The sequence below is a fragment of the Ochotona princeps genome, chromosome 20 (genome assembly GCF_030435755.1).
Source record: "Ochotona princeps isolate mOchPri1 chromosome 20, mOchPri1.hap1, whole genome shotgun sequence".
Taxonomy (NCBI): domain Eukaryota; kingdom Metazoa; phylum Chordata; class Mammalia; order Lagomorpha; family Ochotonidae; genus Ochotona; species Ochotona princeps.
In genome coordinates, this window is record NC_080851.1 from 30,686,957 (window position 1) to 30,712,466 (window position 25,510).

Genomic DNA, 25,510 nt, shown 5'->3' on the forward strand with positions numbered 1-25,510 from the left:
GCATCAGAGATGCCCTGCGTTGGGTGAGCATGTCCCCACCATGTGCTCTGGTCTCTTCCGCAGCCTTACAGTAGCACCTAAGTCTGTCCATGCTTATCTACCAGCCTTACAATGCCCTCATCTCGCTGGTACGGCCACATGCTGATGGACATACAACCCCATCTACTGACATACATGTCAGTAGATCAATGTCACTGTTCACTGTTGGATAAAAATGGGCGAAGTGGCCCATGCTATGGTGTTGTGGGTTAAGCCACTCACCATCTGTGTTACCAACAATCCTATATGAGCACAGAATCAAGACCCAGGTGCTCCACTTGTGATCCAACTCCCTGCTGCTGGTGCTCTCAGGAAGGCAACAGGCAATGGCCCAAATGCTTGGAGCCCTGCTACGCACACAGGAAACCTAGATGGTTTCAGGTTCCTGACTTCAAGCTGGTCCAACCCCTGGCTGTTGCTGCCATTGGGGGAGTGAAACAGCCAGTAAAAGATCTCCCTCTCTGTCCCTCAGACTCTCTCTTTCTCTCCAGTCAACCAATGTTTAAAAACAAAGAGAGCAGAGTAGTGAGGTAGGTGCCCTGGATGGAACACACTGTAACCAGCGACTGAACTTCTCTGCTCACCAACAATGCTCTCCTCTGCAGTTTTTTGCCATGTGTATATAACGGAGCACTCCTACGTCAGCGTGAGGGCCAAGGTTTCCAGCACGGCCCAGGAGATCCTGAAAGTGGTAGCCGAAAAGATCCATCCCACGCAAGAAGAACTGGCCTTGGTGGCCGTCTCGTTCTCCGGGGGTGAGTTGCCTCCCTGTCCCTGATGAGGCCTCTGCCAGGCCCACAGCTGGAAAACCTTGGTAACAAGGAGGCACCACCTCACAGTGATGTTTCCATGGCAACGACTGGGTGCAGCTGGAGGCTGTGTTTTCTCCCAGGAACTGAATCTGGGAGGCATGCCCCATGTTTCTGAAATGCATTAAAAGGCTTTTTGGTTTTTGTTTTTGGGGGGGTGGTTTATGTTTGTTTTTGGTGGGGTTTTTTTTTTGTATTTTGGATTCTAGATAAGCCCTCTGTTTTCTATAAAGTGATTTGGGAAATTGCTGAAGGATAGAATTACTTTAGGAGAAGGGGGGAAAAAAAGCATTGTATAAGTCCATAACCAATTGTACAAGTCCACCAGGTGACAATTTAATACTTAAAGACTCCCGGTTGGAAGACAGCAAAACGATACAGTAAACCAGGTGTCCACACAACCGCTTCCCCGCAGGTGGACACGCGGAGTGAGGCCGGACTAGCAGCTCCTGCTGCGGGTCCCTTTTCTTCACCTTCAGACGATGGCTTATTGTCTGTTTTGAATCCAGTCACAGGGATTACAAGCTGCGACACTATTGATCCAAGCAGCCTGAACAGACCCTGTGGCTTTCTCTGGGGCCTGACACATCTCAGTGTCACCAGCCTCCTTTTGGACAGGCCTTCTTTATTTACCATCTCATTAACCAGGGGAATGTGACCCAGCTCCAGTGACTGGCTAACAGGAGTACCCTGCAGGCCAGTCAGCCAGAGATGAGGCCACAGGGAGTGGACAGCATGGCCTTCACGTGGACCCTTTGTTTGTCCTCAGACTGTATCTAGCATTGAGGTCTTGTGTGGCAGGATACTGCTCCACGTCATCAGGGCATGGCTGCATCTTTCCTAACAGATTGCAGATAGCGATGATAAAAGTGGACAGGACACTTAGCAGCGACACTAAGAGCTGTCTCCCAGGAGCTGACTCTGGACACCCCAGGGCCACATGAGCATCTGCCGGTTAATGGGCAGCTCTTTTGCCAGCCAGCTTCTCTGTGATGACTGTGAAATACCATTTTCACACTCTATTACGTTAGATTCATCAGGGTGAGCAATGGAGGGTCCAGACCCGTCACTAATCGTCACTAGGAATAATCAGCTTATCTCTTGAATGAGCCCACAGATTTGAAAATGGACTGTGGGTCTTCCATCCATTTGCCACTCCTCCTGTATCTTATTACCTCTGAGACAGTTGTAATAAAGGGAGGAAAACAATATAGTGCATGACTTGTTCCAGCAACATAATGTATTTATTTAGTAGGGAGACAGAGACGAACCAATCTGTCATCCAGAGGTGTACTTACCAAATGCCTGAGGATCGGGCCAGGTGGAAGCTGGCAGCCAGGAATTCAATCCAGATATCCTTGGTGAGCAGCTGGGACCCAGTCACCATCACCTTCCATCACTTGCTGCCTCCCAGCGGCTCATTAGCAAGAAGCTAGAATCCACACCAGAGCCACGGCTCGAACCCAAGCACCCTGAAATGAGCTGTGGGCATCCCAACTAGCAGCTTGAACTGCTAGGCCGAATGCCTGCCCTATTTAATAAAATAGTTTTTGAGAGCTTTATTTATTTTTATTTGAAAGGGCAGAGTTACAGAGAAGGAGAGATACAGAGAAAAAAATCTCCCATTGGCTGGTTCACTCTCCAAGTGGCTGAGCCAGTCTGAAGTCAGGAGCCAGAAATTTCCTCCAGGTCACCCCTATAGGCACAGAGGCCCAAAGACTTGAACCATCTTCCTCTGCTTTCCCAGGTGCATTAGCAGGGAGCCGGAAGGAAGTGGAGCAATTTGGACCTGAGCCAGCACCCATGTGGGATGCCAACACTTGAAAGTGGAGGATTAGTTGGTTGAAATATTATGTTGGCATCTAGTAAATAATGTTTTATACTCTTTTAAAATGAAATTATCATGAGATTTTTCTCTTTTTGTCTACTCAAGTTTCAAATGTTGTATTTCTCACTACACTTTTTTTTTCTTTTTAAATAAAGAAAAGCATGAACTTCAGCCACATGACTTGGCTATCTCCAAATCCGTCGAGGCGTCTGGTCGGTTATACGTCTACCGGAAGGACCTGGCTGACACCTTGGTAAGGTTGGCCTTGTACTTGAAATACTCACCTTCATATCAGGCTCAACACACATTTCTACCTTGCTCTAATATAAATCACATGTTAAACTATTTTCCCTTCTAGTCAGTGATACACTCGCCACATAGTGCGACTGGTGCAGCTGAGGCTCCAGCTGAGGGAATTCCAAGCCCCTTTCCTCAGGAGATTAAAGCTCTTTCTGAGCCCCTGAAACCAGAGATCTACAGTGTTTTCCTGCATCACTTGGGGAATTTTGACTCCATTTCCTCTCCTTTAGGGCATCTCCAGCACTCTGGCCAAGACCCGCATCTCGGTGGGGCTAGGGGGAAGGGTCCATGGCCTTCCATTCAGTGTCTCTTATGCACCTGGAATATTCCACTTCCTTAAGGAAAGTTGGGGTGGTGGGGTGGGGGGCAGGGCCTGCAGCCTTTCCTGTGAGATCCAAGAACCATCACCAAAGCAGGGAGACTGACGAGATGTAGTCCCCATACGTGGTCTGATTTTCAGTGGAATCAAAGATTGTGTCTGAGTGGATGCTTTTCCTGTTGTTGAGCTGTTCCCACAGACTCTGATTGCTTCCTATATCCTAGGACCCTGGCCCTCGGAACCTTCCAAAGTCTAGAAATGCCAGGCTTCATCAGGCAGCAAGCTTGTCATCTGGACTCCAGCTCCCCACCTTGGGGAAGTTGCCACTGGGTTGGTCCTTCCGGCCAGCTCCTGCTGTACACAAGGGCTCCTCAAAAGCTCACGAAAAATATGCACTACGTAAAAACTGCACAAATATCAGAGGGTTGTGGTTTTTTGTTTCGTTTTGCAGCAAAACAAACTTACCTTTTAATTCCGTCTTCCATGAACTCACAGACGTCCTGCTATGTCCAGAATCGAGAAATCTGCGTGCCACACAGATTAGGCAGAACTGCTGTAACCAAAGTGTTTTTGATGATGGTATCTGCAGGCACTCTTGCTGCTGTAGTACTGCTCACCACTGTCGATTTCCACACTGTACCGCCAGACGCAAGTGTGCTACTGTGGTTTTTAAGGGCAGTTCAGAAAGGCTGGGCCATGTCCTCCAGCGACGGCCAAGTCAGGGTGGACGCAACGATAATCAGCCCAGCCGTGCGTGACCCTGATGTTGCCGCACACTGCACACATTGCACTGCTCGTGTGCACAATGAAAACAAGGAAAGGGAACCATGTCAACCGTGGGCCTTGGCTGCTGTACCCTCCTGCTGCTGTACAAGTCTTGGGTGATGCCATCCCTGTAGCAGGCCCATGGGGTTCCTAGCAGGGAGATGACCCTCGCTGGCTCTGCCACCGTCCAGAGCCAACCTCAAAGAGGAGTCTCCTTTGCATTGCCCCTGCTGCACTATGTCCCATGCTGGGCGCACAGGACGTTTGTACCTGACCTGCTCTGGAGAGAACCAAGTGTGTAGGCAGACCTGTTCCATGGTGTGTAGGGAGTGTCTCCATGCCCATGTATATGTGCAACTGTTCATTTTAGGAAATTTTTTTCTTGCATGTAAAACTAGTGAAATCGAACCCTTTTTATTTCCTAATTCAGGCTGTATGTGGCATCTGAAATATTTGCTTTATCATGTCCCTTGTTTTTGCAATGTCCCCAGTTCTTTCCTGCTTTTAGCTCATGAACTAGTCAAGTCCAACCCCTCAAAAGAGTAAATTAATATTTTCATTTTCAAACACCCAATATTTTGGGAAGAAGGCAAGTAAGTCGCTGACAGGGACAGCAGATATAAGGTGGCGGTGGCATTTCATCACTCCTGCCCCCTAAGTGTTCCCAGGCACTCTTAAGCAGTTAGGTCCTGTTTCCCTGAGGACAGAATCCTCTTCCAGAGGTCTCCAGGAAACAACTTGTATTTTGTGTTTCGTGTGAAGCATGTTCGCTTTGCATGGGCATGTTAATAAGGTCTGTAACTCTGTCTGGGATGAGGCTTGTTAAACAGATTTCCTGTAAAAAGCCCTGTCTGTCTTTATTGAAGTGCTCCGTGACATTTTTCTTTTGTTTGTTTTTATACTCGCCCTGCTGGCACATTAATTCATACCAGAAGCCAGAGGGATCTCAGGGCTTTCACTTTCATTCTGCTGGCTGCCGGCAGAGCTTTATAATCAGATCTGTCAGGGGGGAGAGGCGAAGGATGGGGAGGGGAGGGGGAGATGCAGGGCCCGCTCTGGGAAGTGTCTGCCACCGCCAAGACCCTCCTTCTGAATTGGCCGAAACTCGCTGAAGGTGCATGGGCCAGGGAAAATATTAAGTGCACTCATGAAAAAAAAAGATCATAAATAAAGATTGTACTTCTAATCTGGACTTCTGGTGCTTTCCAGAACTGGCCCTGCCAATGCAGTGCAAAACAGCCCAGGAATGACTGACCCAGCAGCCTTGTTCCTCTCTGCCCCATCCTCTTTAGAACCCGTTTGCGGAAAATGAGGAGGCACAGCAGAGGTCAGTGAGGATTTTAGGAATGAACACTTGGGACCTGGCTTTGGAGTTAATGAACTTCGACTGGAGTCTCTTCAACTCGATCCACGAGGTGAGTGCTGAGGAGTCAGGGACGGAAGTGTAGATGCTGTTTTTTTTACCGGAGACTCTTTTTGGAAAATACGTACATATGTGTGCGTGGTGCTAAGATGGGACAGTGTGGTCTGATGCTAAGATGGGACAGTGTGGTCTGAAAGGTATTTGCAGCTTGAAAAGACAGTCACATACTGACTGACCCAGTCCTAGGAAAATCGCACTTTATGGTTATGTTTGACTGACTTCTCTTGGAAAGTGGCAAGGGCCTGCTCGATTTGTACTTGTTCACGGATGCACACATGAATGGATAAATCTGTATGAAGCTGTGAATGAAGTGGAAAAACTGCTTTTTCGTTTGATATTGGCCGTTTTATTTTTCCAGGAAGCTCACAGTTATGCAAGAACCATGCTTGCAGCCATTTACTTCAGAGTATTCTGTAAAATTAGAACGTGCTGTCTTCCAAATTTTGCATATATTTCAGATTTGTAAAGACTCATGTGTTTTCCCTTTGAGAGCACATTATAGCATTTATAAAACACTGCATCAGGAACAAAATGCTAATGACAGCTAATGAGTGCATTTGGGCAATGTGAGGTCTCACAGGAGTCAGGAGATGAAAAACATCGGAGCCCCCTAGAGCTATATCATCACTTTGGTTTTGCCACGCAGTGAAATCTCTGACTTCTGGAATGGCCTCTCCTTCCATAGAAGGAACCTCATACCCACGTTAGCAACTTGGGGCCTTAAAGCATCCCTTTCCTAGTGTAGCATCTTTTAGTGTCTTTTCTATGTCCTCACGATTTGTCACTTAAAAGTCAACATCACGCTCTGATTTTCAGCAAACAGTGCCTTCACTTGTGGCTGAACATGTTAATGGAGTGCAATGTCCCCTGCCTGTTCAGTCGGGGAACATGGACTACGTCTGCTGAACACACACTCATCATTTAAAGCCAGACCCATTCCTTGATGTGTGATCAGGCTGGGTAAACAGCCTACTACTTGCATTTGTAAATGCCTGCACCTTGCCCACATCTCAGAGCCTTCTCAGTCACGGTTTGACAATACCATGGATTCTCAAAGAGACAGTGCCCAGGCCAGCATCACCAGTGTCACCCTGGGAGCCTGTAGCCTCCTACCAGCCCCTCCACATATCTGCTGAAGGAGAGCTTCCACAGCTGGGGCCCAGTGATCCGTGCTGTCACCTTCCTGCAGGTGCATCCCTAATGCACACCCTGCTGTCTGGACCCTTGCATGCATCCAATGTGCACCTGAGAAAACACTCATCGTTCCAGTGCTCCCTTATGCTTCGTATTTTCCATCAAGTTGAGGGTGGAAAGTTTGAGAGATCCACTCGATCTGTAACTTAAACTTGAGAATTCCATCCTCCTCCCACACCCGCAAGAGATGTCTTCCCTGCATTCTGAAAGAAAAAAAAATGACTCTTGGGCAAGGATTCTGGGTGAATATTATTGAAAGAGGCCCCAGTAAGACAAAAATGGCATCCTTTTGTGCTTAGGCTGAGCTGACGGGCTATCATCTGTTGAGGTACTGGGGGTGTGTGAGTGGCCATGGGAATTTGGTTATTAGCACGTAGACCTTGACCTTGACCGTGCCCCAAGTGAAGCCCTGGTGTGCATCTATTTTCTTCCAGCAAGAGCTGATCTACTTCACATTCAGCAGGCAGGGAAGTGGGGCGCACACAGTGAACCTCAGCCTGCTGCTGCAGAGGTGCAATGAGCTGCAGCTCTGGGTGGCCACAGAAATCTTGCTTTGCAGCCAGCTGGGCAAGCGCGTGCAGCTGGTGAAGAAATTCATCAAGATTGCAGCACAGTAAGTCTGGGAAGCTGCTCCTCCCACCTCCGACAGAGTGTACCTTGGGTTGTTTTTGTTTGCTTGCTTGCTTGCTTTTTCTCCTCCTCCTCATGGTGATGAAAAGTCAGGGGATGTGGAAGTATCCTGTTGAGTTGAGTTAACCACATGGCTCAAAAAGGCCCATTTTTGGATACTCCTGACTTTGCCGTTCAGGCATTTCTGTCCTCAAGTAAATGTCAGAATGCCAGAGGGAAACACTGTGCTGTGGGCTTAGAGCAAGGAAGCAGGTGGTACACAGCCCTCCTTGCAACCGTTCAACCTAGAGCAGACAAGGAAACTGGGGTGCAGTGATGCAAGAGGACAGAGGGTACTGAAAACTGGGCACATTCCGGGATTCTGGGATCAGCTCCTAGAAGCCCACGAGTGGGCCTGGGAAAGCTCCTGGCTCACCAAGCCCTGCCCTGACTTGCCCTACCTTATCCCCAGCCTCACCCCCTGGTATACCCCAGGCTCTGGCCACTCTGAATATCCCGCTCCCATGCATACCACCTCTAGGCCTGGACGCTTGTACAGCCTGGGTCAGAAATGGCCACTTCCATCAAGCGAATTGCTGCCATTCTGCATGACCTCAGTCAAATGTCCTTTCCTTCCTGAACTGGTCCCTGTCTTCCAGGTGCTGGGCTAACTACCCGCCCTCTACACACACATATGCTCCATGATTTTTTAAAATTATTTTTTATTTAAACACAGAGAAAGAAGTTTTCCATTCACTGGTTTGCTCCCCAAATAGCTGCAATGGCCATAGCTAGGCCAGTCCAAAGCCAGGAGCTTGGAGCTTCTTCTGGGTCTCCTACCTGGGTGCAGGAGCCCGAGGATTGGGAGAATCTTTCACTGCTTTCTCAGGCACGTTTTCAGGGAGCTGGATAAGAAGTGGAGCAGCCAGGACTCAAAATGGTGCTCATATGGGATCTAGGCAATGAAGATGACCACCTACTCACTACAGCACAGTGCAGGCATCCCCTCCCACTTCACTTTTTAAAAGTTCGATATATTAAATGTAGCTGTTTATGCAGAAATGCATCACACTGGGCTGTGTTGGCTTCTGAAGGATAGCAAGCATTTCTCAGGACCTGGGAGGCTGCTTCTGAGCTAAAGAAACAGCAACAACTCAGTACATATGGGTTGAGTAAAATTTCAGTAACTTACTTGGAAACTTGTCTTCCAACACTGGACCTATAACCCAAGTCCCACCCGTAGAAGGCTCCAGGGATAAGCAGACTGCAGGAGCAACATCTTCCCACGTCCCTTTGGCCTCCCAGGCTTCCTAGTTTATTTCTCATTGTGTCTTCTTAAGTAGTTTTTAAAAGATGTGTGCTTGTGTTTATTTGAAAGGCAGAGTTAGAGAGAGAAGTCAGAAGAGAGAGAGATCTTCTGTCCACTGGTACACTTCCCAAGTGGCCATAATGATCAGGACCGGGCCAGGTCAAAGCCAGGAGCCAGAAGTTTCTTCCAGGACTCCCATGTGAGTGTCAGGGGCCCAAGGACTCATGTCAACCTGTGCTGCTTTCTCAGGCACTTTAGCAAGGAGCTGCGTCGAAAGTAGAACAGTCAGGACTCGAACTGCTGTCTGTATGGGATGCCAGTATTGTAGGCAGTGGCTTAAACACTGTGTCACTTGCAGGACGGGGATGTGGGAGGGGTGGCAAAGTAGCCTTTGAGTCTAACGTGTTCAAGTGCCTCTCGTGGCAGACTATTCAGTAAATGTGTATTGGCGCTTCATTACAAATACAGGTGTCAATGGGGAACAGAGCGATCCATATCTGACTCCTGCCCTCATGGAACTTTCTCCACCTGATGTGTAGGGTAGCACAGGGGAGTGCCCTTCCCTGTGTAGGATCCATTTCCGGAGGGAGTGTGGATACGGAGACCAGGATATACCAGGGAAGGATGGAGCACTCGGGGACCCACCTGGAGCCCACGGGTGAATTGTGGATTGGACAGGTCAAGGTTTAGAAGAGCACAGGCCTCAGGGAAGATTTAGTGGCCAGAGATGGAAGGGCCCGTGACCCAGGAGGAAACCTCCAGGTATCAAGGGCAGTTTAGAAGATTATGAACAAAGGAAGCTGGGACCAAACCATGATGGGTCTTGACTTTCAGACTGAAGAGCTGGAACTGAGTCTAGAGGATGGAAGGGAGCCTTTGAATGGTTTAGGGCAGGACACCGATGTGATGAGGGCCATCCTACAGGAAGACTGCTCCAGCAGCAACAGAGGCCGGGATGCTGGGAATGCCTGACCTGGTGTTTGATGAGCCTGAGGCAGCGGGTGGGGGCAGGCCAGTGGCTAACACATCCACCTCCATCTGGTACCATTTAGAAATGCTCCTCCCCACCCCCTTTTTTCATTATTCTAAAATGTCCTTTGGACGTCCTGCAAAACACAGCTGTCTTACAAATGCCAGTTACTGTGGAGAAGTGGGACAGCCATGGTGCAAGGAGTGAAATACCCTCAGCAGCTCAACTCCCCCTGTAAGATCAAGCCTGTCCTGGGGGAGATGAGGCAGATTCGCATCTTCTCCACGTCTTCTCCGTCCTGCCCCAAGCTCTTGAATTATTTATGGTGCTGATCTCTGTCCCCCAGCCCCTGGGAAGGGATTGTGTGCCAACAGACGCATCCAGTTAAGTTCCTTATAATCACTCGGTTAGGAAGAACCCGGGGAAAACAGTAATTTCCACCATCACAAGAGTCTTCTCCCCCGCCTAAGGCAACCATTTGCATATTCATGTCTTTCCCCTCTCCCCACTTTCTCATCCCCTCCCCCCACCACTATGGAGGAAGTGATTTGTCTTCCTCTCACAGACAAAGCAGTGCTTGCTACGTGTGTCTTTTCTGCCAGGCAGCCGATAACCCTGGGCGACAGGGTTCCACACTGAAATGGTATCTGCCATTCGCACCATATCAGAAACTATCTCTGTATCAGTTCTTTTCTTTTTTAACAGATTCAGACAATAGCTCTCTGTGCGTTTTGTGTCGACTTTGTTGATGGGGAGCTGAAAGATACAGAAAAAGGAATTGTGTCTCAGAGTCACAATGACCTAAATGAAGGGCGGAATCATGGTTTTCCTAGTAATGTATCATTTGAGGTGGCTCAGCAGGTTAACCATCCACTGGTTAATGCACCGCACATGGTGCCTCGCTTCTCAGAGTCTGGGGCATGGTCCTGCCTCTGCTGCCAGTCCAGCTTCCGATGGGGCAGCAGGTGGGAGCCCGAGCGCTTGGGTTCCTGTCATTGAGTTTCTGATTACTGGCTCCAACATTGCCCAGCCCTGGCTGATGCAGGCATTTGAGTGAACAAAGTGGATGGATGCTCGCTCTTTCACTTTCTCTTAGATTGATTTTTCATTATTTCAAAAGCAGAGTTACATAGAGAAGTGGAAAGAGAGAGAGGGGTCTCTCACCCACTGATTCAGTTCCAGTGGTTTCGTGCTGGGCCTGGTTGAAGCTCCACCCAGGTCTCCCACCTGGGTGGCAGGGGCCCAAGCACTTGGACCATCCTCCACTGCTCTGCCAGATGCACTAGCAAGGAGCTGGATGGAAAATGGAGCAGCTGGGACTCGAACCAGCACCCATATGAATGTCATTACTGACATGCCACACTGAATCACCAGTTCCCAACTCCCTAACTTCAGTGCCTTACCTCTAAGGGCTCATTCTGGTGCCCCTCACATGGAGGATGGAATTCTCAGGGTATCCCTGCTATCCCCCAAACCCACGTCTTGACAATCAGTAGCTTCTTGACCAGCCAACTCTAAGGCCAGAACAAATATGACGCAGGATGGAATGCATGGGACTCAGCGTGATCCTTTGCTTTGTGTTTCCTCGTTGTGTCTATGAGAAATGTGGAGCAGGACCCCTGCTGTGTGTACTGAGCTTTAAACATCCACACAGCAGGGCAGGAGTGTGCCTAACTGTCACTAGTAGGGGGTTGCACAGCCCTGTGAGAGGAGAAGGCCCCAGGGGGCTCTTAAGGTTAGGATTAGATGACCCTGTGCAATAGCCTAGTGGCTAAAGTCCTCACCAGGATCCCATATGGGCACTGGTTTGTGTCCCGGTTGCTCCACTTCTCATCCAGCTCCCTGCTTGTGGCCTGGGAAAGCAGTCAATGACGGCCCAAGGCCTTGGGACCCTGCACCCACATGGGAGACCCAGAAGAAGCTCCTGGCTCCTGGCTCCTGGCTTCGGGTCGGCTCAGCTCTGGCCATTGCGTCCACTTGGGGAGTGAATCAGCAGATGGAGGATCTTCCTCTCTGTCTCTCCTCCTCTGTGTATATCTGACTTCCCAATAAAAATGAATACATTAAAATTATTAGGATTAGAGTATGGCTGCCTGGTGATGGGGTGTACCAGGTCAGCCGCCTCCTGCAATGTCAGCATGTGGGTACAAAGCCAGGCTGCTCCACTCCCTGCTCCTGCACCTGGGAAAGCAGTGGAGGATAGCCAAGTGCTTGGGCCCTTGCTGCTCGTCTGGAACACCCAGGTAGAACTCCTGACCTTGACCTGACCCCGCCCCCAGCTGTTGCGTCCATTTGGAGATGAACTGGCAAACAAGAAGATCTCTCTCCCTAACTCTGCCTTCCAAATAAAATAAATCTTTATTTTAAAGTAATACATACAAACAAAAGAGCTGCAAAGGATTCTAAAAACATATGTATTGATCAAAGAGGGGCCCAGAGAATGAGAGCCTGGAGCATGTCAGCAAAATATGACTTCAGAAGCCCGTTCCTCAGAAGTAGAAACACAAGCTAGATCATCACCAAGGAGGCTGCCAGGGACCCAGGTCGGAAGGTGGGCAGTCTCTCCTCTCCATGGGAGCAGCAGAGGATGCGGTGGGGGAGGGGGTCGGGACTTCAGCAGCTGGGGGCTAGGAGAGCAGGACTTCAGCAGCCTGGGTGCTGGGAGGGTGGGGCTTCAGCCTTCTGCCTGGGGTCCTCACGTACCCCTCTGCTCCCCCACTGCACAGTTGCAAGGCCCAGCGGAACCTGAACTCCTTCTTTGCCATCGTGATGGGCCTCAACACGGCATCTGTGAGCCGCCTGGCGCAGACCTGGGAGGTAAGCCTGCCCTCCCCAGCACCCCCAGGGAGGGATGCAGACGGGGAGGTGGGACTGAGCTGCTAAGACAGCTATCCAGAGAGAACCTCTCGTGAAGGAGCCACGCATCCTGGGCAAAAACTCCAGAAGGAAAGTGTTGGGGTGGCAGGCAGCAGGCTGCCCTTCTGTCAGATTCGAAAGGCTGTTTATTTTTTTTTAATTTATTTATTATTTTTAATTCATTAATTACATTGTATTATGTGACACAGTTTCATAAGGTGGTTCTCTGAGTTGTGGGGAAGGGTTACATATGGCCAAATGTGCCCTCATCAGAGCCAGCTCCCCTACAGAGCTTGGGGATTGGGGGAGGGGCATGGTTCCACAGTGGCCACGCGCAAGCAGAAGTAGCTCCACTGTGCCATTTGCAATATGAGAATGTAGGCTGCAGTCTTTGTGGGATTGTTAGCACCAAAGTGATCATGCAGACTGTGTCTTTAAGGTGCTATGAATGTGGAAGCATCCACAGCAGGGGCCTCCATGCACTGACCCCCGGCACATGCAGGGACTCCCTGGCCGGCCCCCAATCCAGCCCTGCTTCCCGTGAGCTTCCTTCCCACAGGCGTCCTGTCACTCACTCTGATGATCTGTCCTCTCCCTCTTCCTTCCTGCCTCTTTAAGCTTCATGGTTTCTCCCTTCTGGTTCTAGCCAGCTGTCCCCCTCTCCTCTGCAGTTCCTATCCTCCTAAGTGTGGCATTCTCTCTGCACTCTCCACCCTAGACTCGAACTGTGGCAGCTGCCATGGGCCTGCCTGCAGGTCTCAGGGTAGACTCCAGGTTCACTCTCAATCCTGCTAGAACCAACTCGAGCACCGACCCAAGCACTGCCCCAGAGCCTCCTTGTAAAAGATTCTAAAGCAAAGAAGTGAAAAGTGTGCCTGCCTTACCTCAGCAAACAAGAGCCCGTGTACCTACAGGATTGAAAAGGATGGGTGCAGGTGCCACCGTTGATCAGGCGGGGGGAAGACAGATGCTCGCATGGGCCTACGGGGAGTGGCATTTGAATTAAACTTTGAAAGACACTTTGATTTGCAGACATGGTTGGGGGGTAGGGGCAGTAGTCATTCAGTCAAACTTTCGTAACTTCTATAGAATCTGCACACGGCCTTCATGCTAAGATGGATAGGAAGTGGATGCCTTCCGGATCCTAGGTCTGAGTCCCAAGGCATGGGGCAGCTCAGGAACATCTAGCTAGAAGCCTGGAGTGGCCGAGAGCCTTGCAGGCTGAGCAGGAAGGTGCTGGAGCGCTCAGCATCCCAGGCAGACAGAATCGCAGTTTCTTTAGGGTGAGTAATACCCAGGGAATGAAGGTACTTCTATGGTCCCAGCTGGGTCCTGGGAAAAAGGAGTAGAGTGGAGAAACTAGATCAGAGACCCCAAGTTGTTGGCTTCTATCCACAGCCAACCCCCAGAGTGGGTCAGTTTGACCCTCGTTGAGATTGGGGTGCCACCACATGTATGTGGTTTGTCCACTAGACCTGAACCCCAGCGAAGGGGAGAGACTGGGGTTGGTTGCAGGTGTCCACATTGTACTTTTTATTTAGTTTGTCCTCCAGTCTTAGATAGAGGCAGTAGGGGGCAGAGGTATGGGTGTTTCCAAGCTGAATCAAGGCGGCATTGGTGGTATAGCGGTGAGCATAGCTACCTTCCAAGCAAAGTCAAGCACCTGTTGACTGTCATACATTGAGTTTGGATCTCCAGTGATCGAATCCGCCTCTCAGTCACGTAGGAGCCTGGCTGTTACTTCCTTGCTTGGCTTCATCTTGGAAATAGACACTCTCACAGGTGTCCCCATGAACACCATTGTTGGCTGTGTTAACAGCTGGATTTTGCTGAGCCTCAGCCCTGGGTGTGCGTGTTTTGTTGAGTCATCTCCATTTCCTCAGTTAAAATCTTGGCAGGCATGGAGGCTGATGGGGAGCCGGCCAGCCAGCCTGAAACAGCCAGGGTCACAGGTGGTGAAGGCAGCGCAAACAACATCCAGTTTTTGTCCAGCCTGTGTTAGAGGCAGCCCGGAACAATCCAGGCCCTTCTTCCCTGGGTCCACACATGCGCTCATCCACTGCCCTCCTCTGCTGTTCTCTTGTCACCTGTTGAGGCGATCAAGGTCTTTGCAGGGCAGTGGGTGAGCTCATTCAAGCAGAGGCCTCATCACCCTAGGGGCTTCCTGGCCCTCCCAAGTCAGCCCTGTGCTGAGAGACACAGGCCACACGTAGTTTGGTTAAACTCTCAGCCGGCAATGACCAGGAGAGCATTCATCAGGGCCGCATAGGGGACCGCCAGCTCTGTGTTTATGAACTCGTCAGCAGTGCATGAGATACATAACCAGCTAACCAGCTGGCCTCCTGAACCGTGTGCTTATTAGGCTAACCTGCTTGTAGCAGTTTTCCTAAGGTAGGCCGCAGTGAGGGGGCGGCACAGATTGCATAATGAGAAACAATCAGGGCAGCGACAGGTGAGATATTTGTGTTAAAAAAAAGTCCCACAGGTAGGCACAAATGACAGAAAACTCCCCCTGCGCCTCTCAAAATAGCGGACTTCCTTGACCTTTCTCTTTTCATTTTTTCAGAAAATCCCCGGGAAGTTTAAGAAACTTTTTTCTGAGCTTGAAAGCCTAACGGTAAGTCATTGAGCACGCCATGTCTCCAGATCTCTACATCACACTTTTTGCATCAGTGAGCTCAGATGGGCCTGCTTGTCTGGGAACACGACGCCTCACTGTCACCTCACCTTCCATTTGCTTCTCGGGCAAGGAGAGGCAGCCAATTGAGCTGCTTCCTGTCCAGCGTCATCCGGCCAGAGAACTGTCCTTCTGTGTGACATACAGAAGGCAGGTTGGAAGCTGACTCCTGGCAAAGCCCGGGACCCCAGTCCTCGTGCAGTGTGTATCCTGGGTTGGCGCTGATGGTCGCCCTCTCCCTCGAGCAGTTCTCTCTCTCCAGAATACCTCATTTCCTCCAGGAACACAGTGGACTATCAGCTGTTGAGGACAGTGTTCTGTTTGCCAGGCACCTAACAAAAGACTCTGGGGTGAACTCACCATAGAAAAGTCCACAGAGGAAACCACACTGAGCGGGAATAATGGGGCTCCCGAGGTGTCTCCTTCCAGCCATTTCCCCCTATTGTAAACCAGCGACTGGCGATTCATTCATGGCCTACGCTCCCTGCCCTCATTTACTGAGTGTAGTCTCCTCAGAGACCTTGAGCTAGCTTCTGCCCGTGCAAATTGTGTTCAATCTGCACAGTGCAAGTGGACTTGGGATTGGCTCAGTTGCACACTCATGTGTTCTCCTCTCCACAGGACCCTTCTCTGAACCACAAAGCTTATAGGGACGCATTCAAAAAGATGAAGCCGCCCAAGATCCCTTTCATGCCCTTACTACTTAAAGGTAAACGATTGTCTCTCTTTGGTGCTGTGCCATTACGGCTTCCAGAAATTTCTCTCTGTGACTTGTGCATCGATGCCTTCAAGGCATGCTTCATCAGGCCCCTGCTATTCAGGATGTTGGACCAGTCTGCAAGATTGGGGGACTGAGTCCTGTGGGAAATTGTGTTGCCGGTTGACCTGGCCCTCCTTACCCCTGCCACCTCTCCACCCCTTTATCCCACAGCAGTAAAAGCCAGACCTCCCACTATGGCTTCTCTCCAGAGCACCAGATCTTGGAAATTTGTGTGTGGCTTGCATCCCTGGAAGCTCCTCATTTTGTGTTCATCTGACACGGAGCAAGCATCCCCGAGAAGCAGGAGTGCAACGTTAAGACAGCTGGGAGATGCACGGAATGGAATGTTAGCGGACAGCGGGAGCTCTGGCAATGCCAAGATAGCACTGTCGAAGTTCCTTGGCACCTTGGAATGTCTCTGCTCTTAAGCGCAGTAGCCTCAGGCTCTTGCTGTGTATTTGCAAACTAGAATGTCTTCAGTGGGGCGTGGAGGGTGACAGGTGGGAAACACTTAGAATCATTTAGACACAAACGGGACAGTGGAAAGTGAGGCCAGATGGGGGAAAGGAATTGATTGTAGGAAAAAAAAAAGAACTAGACGCAGTAGGTACTGTAATGAGACGTTTGGTGGTGATGTCCCTTTAACTTAATTAGACGCGAACAGAACTGCTTGCCATCCATGAGTGGGTTTTTTTTCCCCCAAATATTGAATGCAGTGGAATGTCTCCCACTCAGGTCTTAGCACAGATGCAATTTTCTGCTCTGCTGGTTTTATGGAGCCCTCTTTGTTGGCAGCAGAACAGATTTCTCCTTTTGCTACTGAAAATATGTTCACTCATTCCGAAAGAACAAGCAGCAAATTGCACACTTTTTTTCCCCCCCACTAGAAGTTTCCTTGGGTTTAAATAAGTATTTACTTACTCCTTTTTCTTTATTGTCACTCTAAAAATTGCCATCAGTACTCTTGTATCTGAAGTTACCATTTTTCTTTGAAAGTGATTTTCTACGAAGGAATTTTTCTTAAAGATTGATTTCATTTATTTGAAAAGTAGAGTTACAGAGAAGCTTTTCCATCCACTGGTGTGTTCATTGCCTGAATGGACACAGTGGCTGGAGCTGGGCCAGACCGAAGCCAGAAGCCTGCTCCGGGCTTCCCACATAGGCTCTAGGGCCCAAGCGCTTGAGCCGTCCTCCACTGCCTTTCCCAGGCACATCAACAAGGAACTGGATAGGAAGTGGAACAGCCAGGACTTGAACCAGTGCCTGTGAGGGATGCTGGTGCCACAGGAGGCAGCTCAATCCACTATATCCTTTTGTTGACTCCTAGGAGGAAAATTTTGAAGATACATCTCATGCCTGAGATGAGACATTGGGGGAAACATATGCAACATTAATTTTTAGGATTTTTAATATTGCATAATTACTCCTAATGTTACATTGAAGTATTTTGGAACCATCAGCTCAGCTAGGAATGAAAGAGACCTCTCCCCTCCCCCCACTCCTCCTCCCACTCAGTGTACCCGCCTCTCCCCACCTCCCGTTTCGGCTTTTAAGCAGAGGCATCAGCGCAAGCTAGAGGGACTGGGTGTGGCAACAGAGTGAGCGTGCCTTACTTCCACTTTGAGTCAATTGCTCAGTGGCTCAGTGGCTGCACAGGTTATTAAGTATGTAGGTCCCTCAGGGCTACTGGCCTTCTGCTTTCCCGGGGGAACTTCTTGCAGCTGGATGTCCATTCTTGTTCCATGTCATGGACTCCCGTGCATAAAGGGCACAGCGGGGAGCCCTGTTGTGGAAGGCTCCAGTGGAGCAGGAGGCAGCTTGACTTGGAACCCCTTCCATTACAGATCCGCCATGGTGGCTTTTATCCGTGTCCTGTTGCAAACCTGCGGGAGCATTGGACAGAAGGGAATATCAGGGTGCAAGTGTGTTGCTCACTCCTGTGCCACCTGCTGCTCTTCCAGGGCACCTTCCCTTCTATGAAGCAGCTACAGTGTTATCGGGGTGTCCTGGTGAAAAGGACCTGACCCTGAAACTGCCCTTCCCATCCCCCAACATACTCTCTGACAGTCCGATTTTCAAGAAAAGCAAACCACAGCACTGAATGTTAAGCAGGTTGATAGTGAAGGCTTCGCCGTGTGTGCAGAATGTATACAGTCAGGGACGTGAGGCTCTCTTATGCTCCGGTTAACTATGCAGTGCTTGCTCAGACTCACTTCCGAGTCTTGCCAAGTACATGGAATGTTTTGGAACATTTTTTTAAATGCAAAAGGAGCTGACCCCTGACCCATCCCTAAGGGTGCTTGTCTCTTTCTCTTTTTCAGATGTCACCTTCATCCATGAAGGGAATAAAACATTCCTGGATAACCTTGTCAATTTTGAGAAGCTGGTATGTAAATCTCCTTATGTCTCCTCCTTCCCACAGTTGGGGCAAGGCATGCCCAGCTTCTTTGCTCCAGGAAACACCTGGGCCACCTACTTCTCTCCGCAGGGCACAGGGAAATTGTCTGGGTCACCTTTGTCCTATGTTGCTTGGGGGCAGATCAACATTACAGTGAAAACTAACTGTACCAGCAAAGTATTGAGACCCAAATGTGAAAATTTGCCCCTTCTTAAACAAAAGTATGGAGCCTGATGGAGTTAGCCCCAGTGGTTGAGTTTCTCTTGGGTCAGTCGTAGTTCCAGTCGGGAACAGAGCATGGACGTTGTGACTGTCCACGCCTCCTCCCTGTGTCTGAGCTCATTGCTTTTGTCTTGTCTTAGTTCCTGCTTTCAAGGTAGGAAATGAGAAGGTCATCGTGAACAGGCACCTGCCAGCACTCCACCCTGGGGATAAGCCTCGGGTTGGCAGGGGCTGCAGGGGAAGGGAAGGGCGCCACTCAGCCACCCCACTCATGAGGAGAGGCAGGTCCCTGAGATGCCTCTTGTTCAGTTGTCTCTGGGACAGAGCCACCTGCTTTGTCCCACAACTGCTCTACCCCTGGGCAGAGAAGGGCTTACCTAGACTAACCAAGCAACTATACAACAGGAGGCCCACCCAAGGACCTCGGGACCGGATTGAGCTGACCAGGCAAACCGCAGTGTCCTGGAGTGAGCTGTGCATCATGGGGGAAGAGGAGACCAGGAACCCTTGCCCATGGAGCCTGACCTCTGAGTGAATTTTTTCAGTTAATGGCAGTGGGGTGTGTGTGAGAGGGGAGACTCTTTCAGTTTTCCTCCCATCCTCAGGGTCCCTATGAGTCTGTGTTGGGTGTTTAAGGGGAGGTTGATTGAAGCAGAGGTGACAGACCATGGCTGCAGAACAGTGCTGACCAATGAGTTCAGTTGAGGCCTGGCCGCCGACCTTCACCTCCAAGGGCTAGGCTATCCTGGGCAGGCTTGCTTGCCATGCCAGCTTGAGGCAAACAGGGGGACTTGCACAGCCCTTGTGGTCTCAAGGATTGGCATCTTGGGATGCCACTCAGGAGGTGGTCCTTTGGACCAGTTGCTCTGCAAGTGGCTGTGTCTAGGACCCGTCGAGTTTCTCTGTCTTCTCATCAGGGCTCAGGGATTGTAGGTGCTGCAGTTCAGACCAACACAGCTGGGAATGGATCCCATGTTACTTTCGGCCCTTGGTAAACCACTGTTGCCTGCTGTTAACAGACTGGTGGTTGACCTCTGCCCTCAAGCGGCCCGATGGTGTAGTGAAGTTCCTGGCATCACCATAAAGGCACAAAAGGGAAGGAACCGTGGAAAGATGCCTACCCCCATTCCTGAGCCTTCTCCTTCTGGCCAGCGTCTCTGGGATCTTCCCCACCCTCGATTTCTGCCATACCACCAGCCTATGCTAATACCTCCACCTCACCAGCATGACTGAAACAAGACCTAAAGAATACCATTGCTCTTAGAAGAATAAAAAAGTATCCCCTTCATTCCTTAAGAAAGTAACATAATTAGGAGACCAGCATCAAAAAAGTCCATGGAAAATGGCCCCATGCTGCCCCATGCTGCCCGCTCCATGCACAGTGAACTCAGGATGTGTCCCCAGGCACGAAGGTCAGTTTCATCTCTGGCCTGTGACTGTTGGATGCCAGGGAATGCACATGGCCTTGCTTGTCTTGGAGAGACAGTGTTTTCCATGAGATGGATCTCTGCGGAGGACGGATCAGAGGTCATCTTTCAGCCTAACAGCCCAATAGCACCTAAGTGAATTACAGCTCACAAGAAGCCGGTTTGTTGTGACAAATAGGAACGGAAGCTAGCTCCAATATCACTCAGTGTGCCACAGGCCAGCACATACAGTCAGACCCTGAGCAGGTGCCCAAGTGCTCGTGGCTGTCTAATAAGGTTTCTGTCATTTCCCCTCCGTGGAGCTTCCTGCTGCCTCAGCACCTTTCAGTGTTGCCTTCTCAAGCTATCAGTAAAGGAACAAAGAGCTTCTCCCCTTTCACCCCTCCATGGTGGGAGCACTGTCCCCCCACCTTCCCCTCTCTCTTCCCTGTTCCTCTGTCTGCCCCTTAGGAAGGCAGATGAGAACCAGGACTCAAGTTTCAGTGCCACAGCTGGTGTGGGATGACATCAGCACCAGCCTTCTGTGAGCCCCGCAGATGGCGCACGATAGAAATCGACATGACGCCACAGCTCAGAAACACACGAGAAAGCACTCCGGGGAACAGTGGTCAGATTCGGTGCGGAAACACAACAATACATTCGCAGACACGAGTCAAGTCTCATTTCCTTGGCAGAGCCGCAGCCTGAGCCACCGCTGTAATCGCTGTCCTATTTAATTTTCCACTATTGAGTGGAAGTACATTAGAAACACAGTCGCAGGAACAATTTAATCAGGAGGTCACGTTCAAATAATGCCTCTGTGGCTCGGGTGGATTTTACTACAGGCATTGTCAAGTTTTATTTTTTCTGGTGTTAATGTGATGATTGTTTGAGCGGAGCTGCTGAGATTGCTGTGTGTGTCCGACCCTAAATGCACAGCATTCGTGGGCAGGACGCAAGGAGAGGTGGCCCTGTTTTGGGGAAGGTTTGGAGCACCACAAAATGAATGTTGATTTCTAAGCAGTCAGATGATACTGGGACTTTGCTACGAAGCGGTGAGTTGTAGATTGTCCAACTGAACGAGGATGAGTGGAATATTTGGAACTTATTCCAGCAGTCACGGAAAGCAGTTACAGTCAAGAAGGGGCTCCTCCCAAATGCTCCATCTTCTCCATCTTCTCATTGTGGTAGAAATGGCTAAAAGACTGTTGCAGACATTGTGTGTCGGCTGCTGGGAGTTTCTTGAAAGTGGCCGCAAATTTGAAAGGACTTCTGCATAGAGATAGTGGGGACTTCAATTTTCTTTCCAGTATGAGTTTGGATTTTTTTTTTGGAGGATGGAGACAGGGAAGAAAGAGCACCCTTATCTGCTAGTCACTCTCCAGATTCCCGCAACAGCCTGGCCTGAGCTGTCAGTAAAGCTGGGAGCCAGAAACTCCATCCAGCACTCCCTGTGGGTGTCAGGGACCTAGTCACTTGAGCCATTGTCTCTGCCTCCCAGTGTCTACTTAAGTAGCAAGCTGGAATTGGGAACTGGAGGTGAGTGTTGGACCCATGCTCTCTAGTAGGGATGTAGGCATCCTAACCCTTAAGCCAATAAACTGTTTCATGCGAGGGCTTTAAAGAAGGAAATCGCTTAAATTGATAGTAACACTAAAAAACTACAGGTAGGACTGTCCATCATAAACAGAAAACAACCTCTGTAAAGGTCCCATGGAAAAGGTTTGCCTCTCATCTGCGTCTTGAGCCATTGGGTCTGCGAGAATTCCCACATCCACATGTAGGGCTGTGTGCATGACAGCATGATAGGTCCTGGGTTAGGGTTAGGGCATGCAGAGTCCTCTGGTGCCACCTGCCAGGAGAAAGAGAAGAGCTCGCAGCGATGGCAAAATTAGACTGTGGGCCCCACATGGAGTGGCTCACCTCCCCAGTCCAGGAAAGCCCAGGAAGGCTTTGTGGACAAAAGGTGACCCCTACCTAAAGAGCAGAGCCACTGGGACCAGGATGACTGGGGTCAGAGGGCAGCTCTTTATATATGAATATAAAATGCATTGTTCCCATAGCCTGGCTAGAAAGTCTACAGCCTGCTTTGCAAGGTGCTGCTTTTCCACAGACAATGACTAACCATGCTTGTATCCTCCAGGCACATTATCATCAGTCAATGACCGGCTCCAAGTATAGCTTTTCTGTTGACCCCTGTGAGGGGTTAGAGTCTCTCTCCATCCTTGGGGGCACTGCTAAGCAGCCCCAGCCCGACCCTTCCATTGACCCATCTCTTCTTCTCTCTTACAGCACATGATTGCAGACACTGTCCGGACCCTGAGACACTGCAGGGCTAATCAGTTTGGTGAGTAAGCAAACTTGGCTGGAGAGTGTCAGCTAGGACTCCATGCTCTTAGTGAGTGACAGATTCAGATAGACTGTGCAACGTAACATGTCTGTATTGGTGCGTGTTGTATGTCCGCAGTACATTCTGGCATGCTGGGGAGGTAGAGGTGAGACCAGGCAGATCACTGTCCCCTTGGTGATCTAATTTGTGACGTGCAGAGGGTCTTCAGCCAGTCCTGGCCTCCTGCTTTGCTTGCCTGTTGCCTTAGAATTAGCGCTCAGTTTCTGAGCAAGGTGAACCTGGGTGTAACTGCTTTGCTCCCTGCGTGTAACCTGCCAACTTGCTGCCTTTCCTGGAACAGCGCCATGGTGTGCCCAGGTTCCCGAAGCAGGCTGCCACAGTCTCTTCCTCTCCAGCCAGAGCTTCCTGCCTGCAGCTGCCTTTCATGCATGAGCCTGAGCATGTTATAGACACCCTGCTGAGACTAGGGTGTGGAGGAATATCTGGTCCCTTTTCAATCTCGGGCATCATTTACAGCCAGGCTCCCATGGGGTAAGAACATTTCAGGAAGGAAGGAAATCAACTAACTGTGGTGACAGGAAGGGGCTTTCACAGGAGGGGGAGGGGTGGCATAGGATGCTGGCTGCAGCCCTGGGAAGGTACTTACTTATTAACCCTGTCTGTGCAGAAGGGAGCTGGATCAGAAGTGGAGCAGCCAGGACTCAAGCTGGCACTCATATGGGATCCTGGCATTGCAGGTGGTGGCTTTATCCACTTTGCCACAGTGCCAACCCCTACCTGAATTCAGTTTAGCTGTTTATGTGAGTGTAGGAAGCTGGTGTCAGCATTTTGGGATGAAGCAGGCTCATGTTAACCCTGTCCCTTGTAAAGTGCCCTGCAAGCAGCGCTAGTTACGGTTGCCATCATTCATTGAGCTACTTCTTGTTTTTAAGATTTACAAATGAGCAACACATTGAACGGCAATGACATCTTGCTTTCCCAACCAATGTTTCATAAACCAAAAGCAAATTCTTGGGTGAATTCCAGAGAAGTGATGTAAATAAAATAGCTCTGTGGTCACTGCCAAACCAGGTGGGCAGAGGGGAGCTGGTAAAAGCTTTTTAAACTCCTCAGATTTTGCTGCTAAAAACAAGGAATCTGTTTCCATAAAACCCAAGAGTTACAAGCCACCCGTAATGTTAAGATTTCAAACGATTTCCTCATAAAACACGGTTTTTAAAAGAAAAGGGAAGAGAGGAAATGCAGCAATAAAAATGCAGGGGGGAAAAAAGACTGAAAATGCTCAGCTTCTGTGGTCCTCTGGCTCCTGCCCAGGCTGAGCCCCAGCGTCATATCCCACCCTTGCCACCTGAAATGCCGCAAAGCAGAAGGCGTTCATGGCGTCATCACACACATCTTCCGTGTCTCACTGCAGTGTGCATTAGCCAACATCCCCAAGGCTCGAGTCGCTTGGTTTCTGCTGGTTCTGACTGTGGTGCGTGGGCTTGCCCTGTTGTGCTCACAGTGCCCCCTTGGTCCTCTCCTTACCCTGGGTCTGTGAGTGGAAAACCTTTGCCCGGCCCCATCTGAGTGGACTTTCACTCCTATGCAACCTTCCAGAACCTGCTTTGCCTGTCAAGCCGTATCTTGTGTTCTGCGTCTTGCATTATGTCTTTTCCAATGGCCCATTGAAATTTCTTTCCCAGAACATAAAGGCAACTAAAGAAGCGAAGGAAAACATAACAACAGCTGTAACAAAATGGTTGTGTTCAAATGCTACCTAGACTATTGATCTATGATTTCTAACCATCTCGACCGAGGTAGGAGAGCCAGCCCGTGCTGTGTAACTACAGCCAAATGCCATAACCAGCTGCACACAGCATGAGAACTAGGGCCACAGGGGCAGGTGCCATGGGACCCGGCACCGAGTCCTGGCTGTGACTGTGCTGGCATCCCCATCCATGCGGAGGGATGGTAAGCTGACTTAGAGAGCACCCGACGTTAGGAGTGAAGGCAGAATATCCCACCAGTGTGCTCGCCTGGCCTGAACCCACGGCACCCACCTGTGGGGTTTTACCTGAGCCCTAACGTGGGGCTTTGTGCTGTTCGGAAATGGCCTCACCACTCCCATAGCCTTGACAGCATCTGCTTCTTCTCCCTCCCACCCCATGCCCACCAACAGGAAGCGACCTGTCCCCGAAAGAGCATCCGGAGTTGAGGTCCTATGTCCACCACCTGTATGTCATCGACAGCCAGCAGGCCCTGTTTGAGCTCTCACACAGGATTGAGCCGCGGCTGTGAGCACTGCCTTGCCTGCCCCCTACAACCTCCAATACCTTCTCCACTCCTGCTTCGTGATGTGCTGGCTGCACCTTGCACCCCAGACCACACGCTGGGCTGTGAGGCAAGAAATTACTGAGTTTTATCAGTGCCATCACAAGACCCCCCCACCAGAGAGCCAGCCCCTGGCATGTGCCACCAGTAACCACAGCAAGAGAGGTGCCCTGCTCCTCCCTGGGATGGGAAAGCAGAAGGGGGGTTTCAGGAACAACCTGGAAATGGAGAAGTCTGGCTTTCATAGGATTGACTTCCAGCGTTCAGCGCAGGACAGGAAATCATGTCTGAAGATCCAGCGCCCCTGCCTCCCAGTACGAGCTTGGGTGCAGCAGCCAGCAGCTTCGCCTGGCCTCGCATTAGCTTCCTGCTCACAGACTCTCAAACAAGTGATTCACTCTTGGCCACCTGCGGACAGCATTGTCACCCCTGGGTGTCTAGGGGAGGAGAGGATGATCTCTCCAGCCAAACCACCAGAAGCCACCTCTCTCTGGGGAGGAAGTGGGTGAGTGAGAACTGGCCTGACCACACTCAAGCTCTGCCAAGGCAACGTGACTCTTGGCAGCCACAGCCACATCTTGGCATCTACCTGCAGGTGAAATCGTGTATGGCTGATTTGCAGACCCTGGGCCAGGCAGACTAAGTTGCCGTTGCCAATAAGGGGGGGAAAAGTCGTCTCTACAGAGGGGGCCTTACCATTCAGTTTCTGGGAATTTTCTGTACATTAGCAAACATCAGGTAGAATATGGTTGTGAGGGGAAAAGGTGTTGCCTGGCAACTTGCAGAATGCAGTCACTGCTGGTGGACGGATTAAGTCAGACCCACATCCCTGTGCACGGGGCTACTCAGATAGTGTGCACGCCCTGGGGCAGGCAGGCTCCAGGACGACAGGATGGAGCGAGCTGAGCTGGTGAAGACAAGGCCGAAGCACCATCCCTCCCCTCCACCCCAGGAGAAGGCGAT

At 50.3% G+C, this 25,510-nt stretch overlaps 1 protein-coding gene across 2 annotated transcripts in view; it reads left to right on the top strand.

The window, feature by feature from the left end:
* RAPGEF5 (Rap guanine nucleotide exchange factor 5) overlaps positions 1-25,209 on the top strand; it is a 201,758-nt gene extending 176,549 nt beyond the window's left edge. For both annotated transcript variants that reach the window (XM_058678275.1, XM_004582451.3), the window contains 10 exons: positions 645-794; positions 2,832-2,929; positions 5,353-5,475; positions 7,112-7,290; positions 12,292-12,382; positions 14,988-15,038; positions 15,720-15,807; positions 18,180-18,244; positions 22,177-22,231; positions 24,396-25,209. In XM_058678275.1, coding sequence (XP_058534258.1) covers positions 645-794; positions 2,832-2,929; positions 5,353-5,475; positions 7,112-7,290; positions 12,292-12,382; positions 14,988-15,038; positions 15,720-15,807; positions 18,180-18,244; positions 22,177-22,231; positions 24,396-24,514 — 1,019 coding nt within the window. In that variant the 3' untranslated portion in view covers positions 24,515-25,209. The remainder of the gene's footprint in view (positions 1-644; positions 795-2,831; positions 2,930-5,352; positions 5,476-7,111; positions 7,291-12,291; positions 12,383-14,987; positions 15,039-15,719; positions 15,808-18,179; positions 18,245-22,176; positions 22,232-24,395) is intronic.
* Positions 25,210-25,510: the final 301 nt, after the last annotated feature.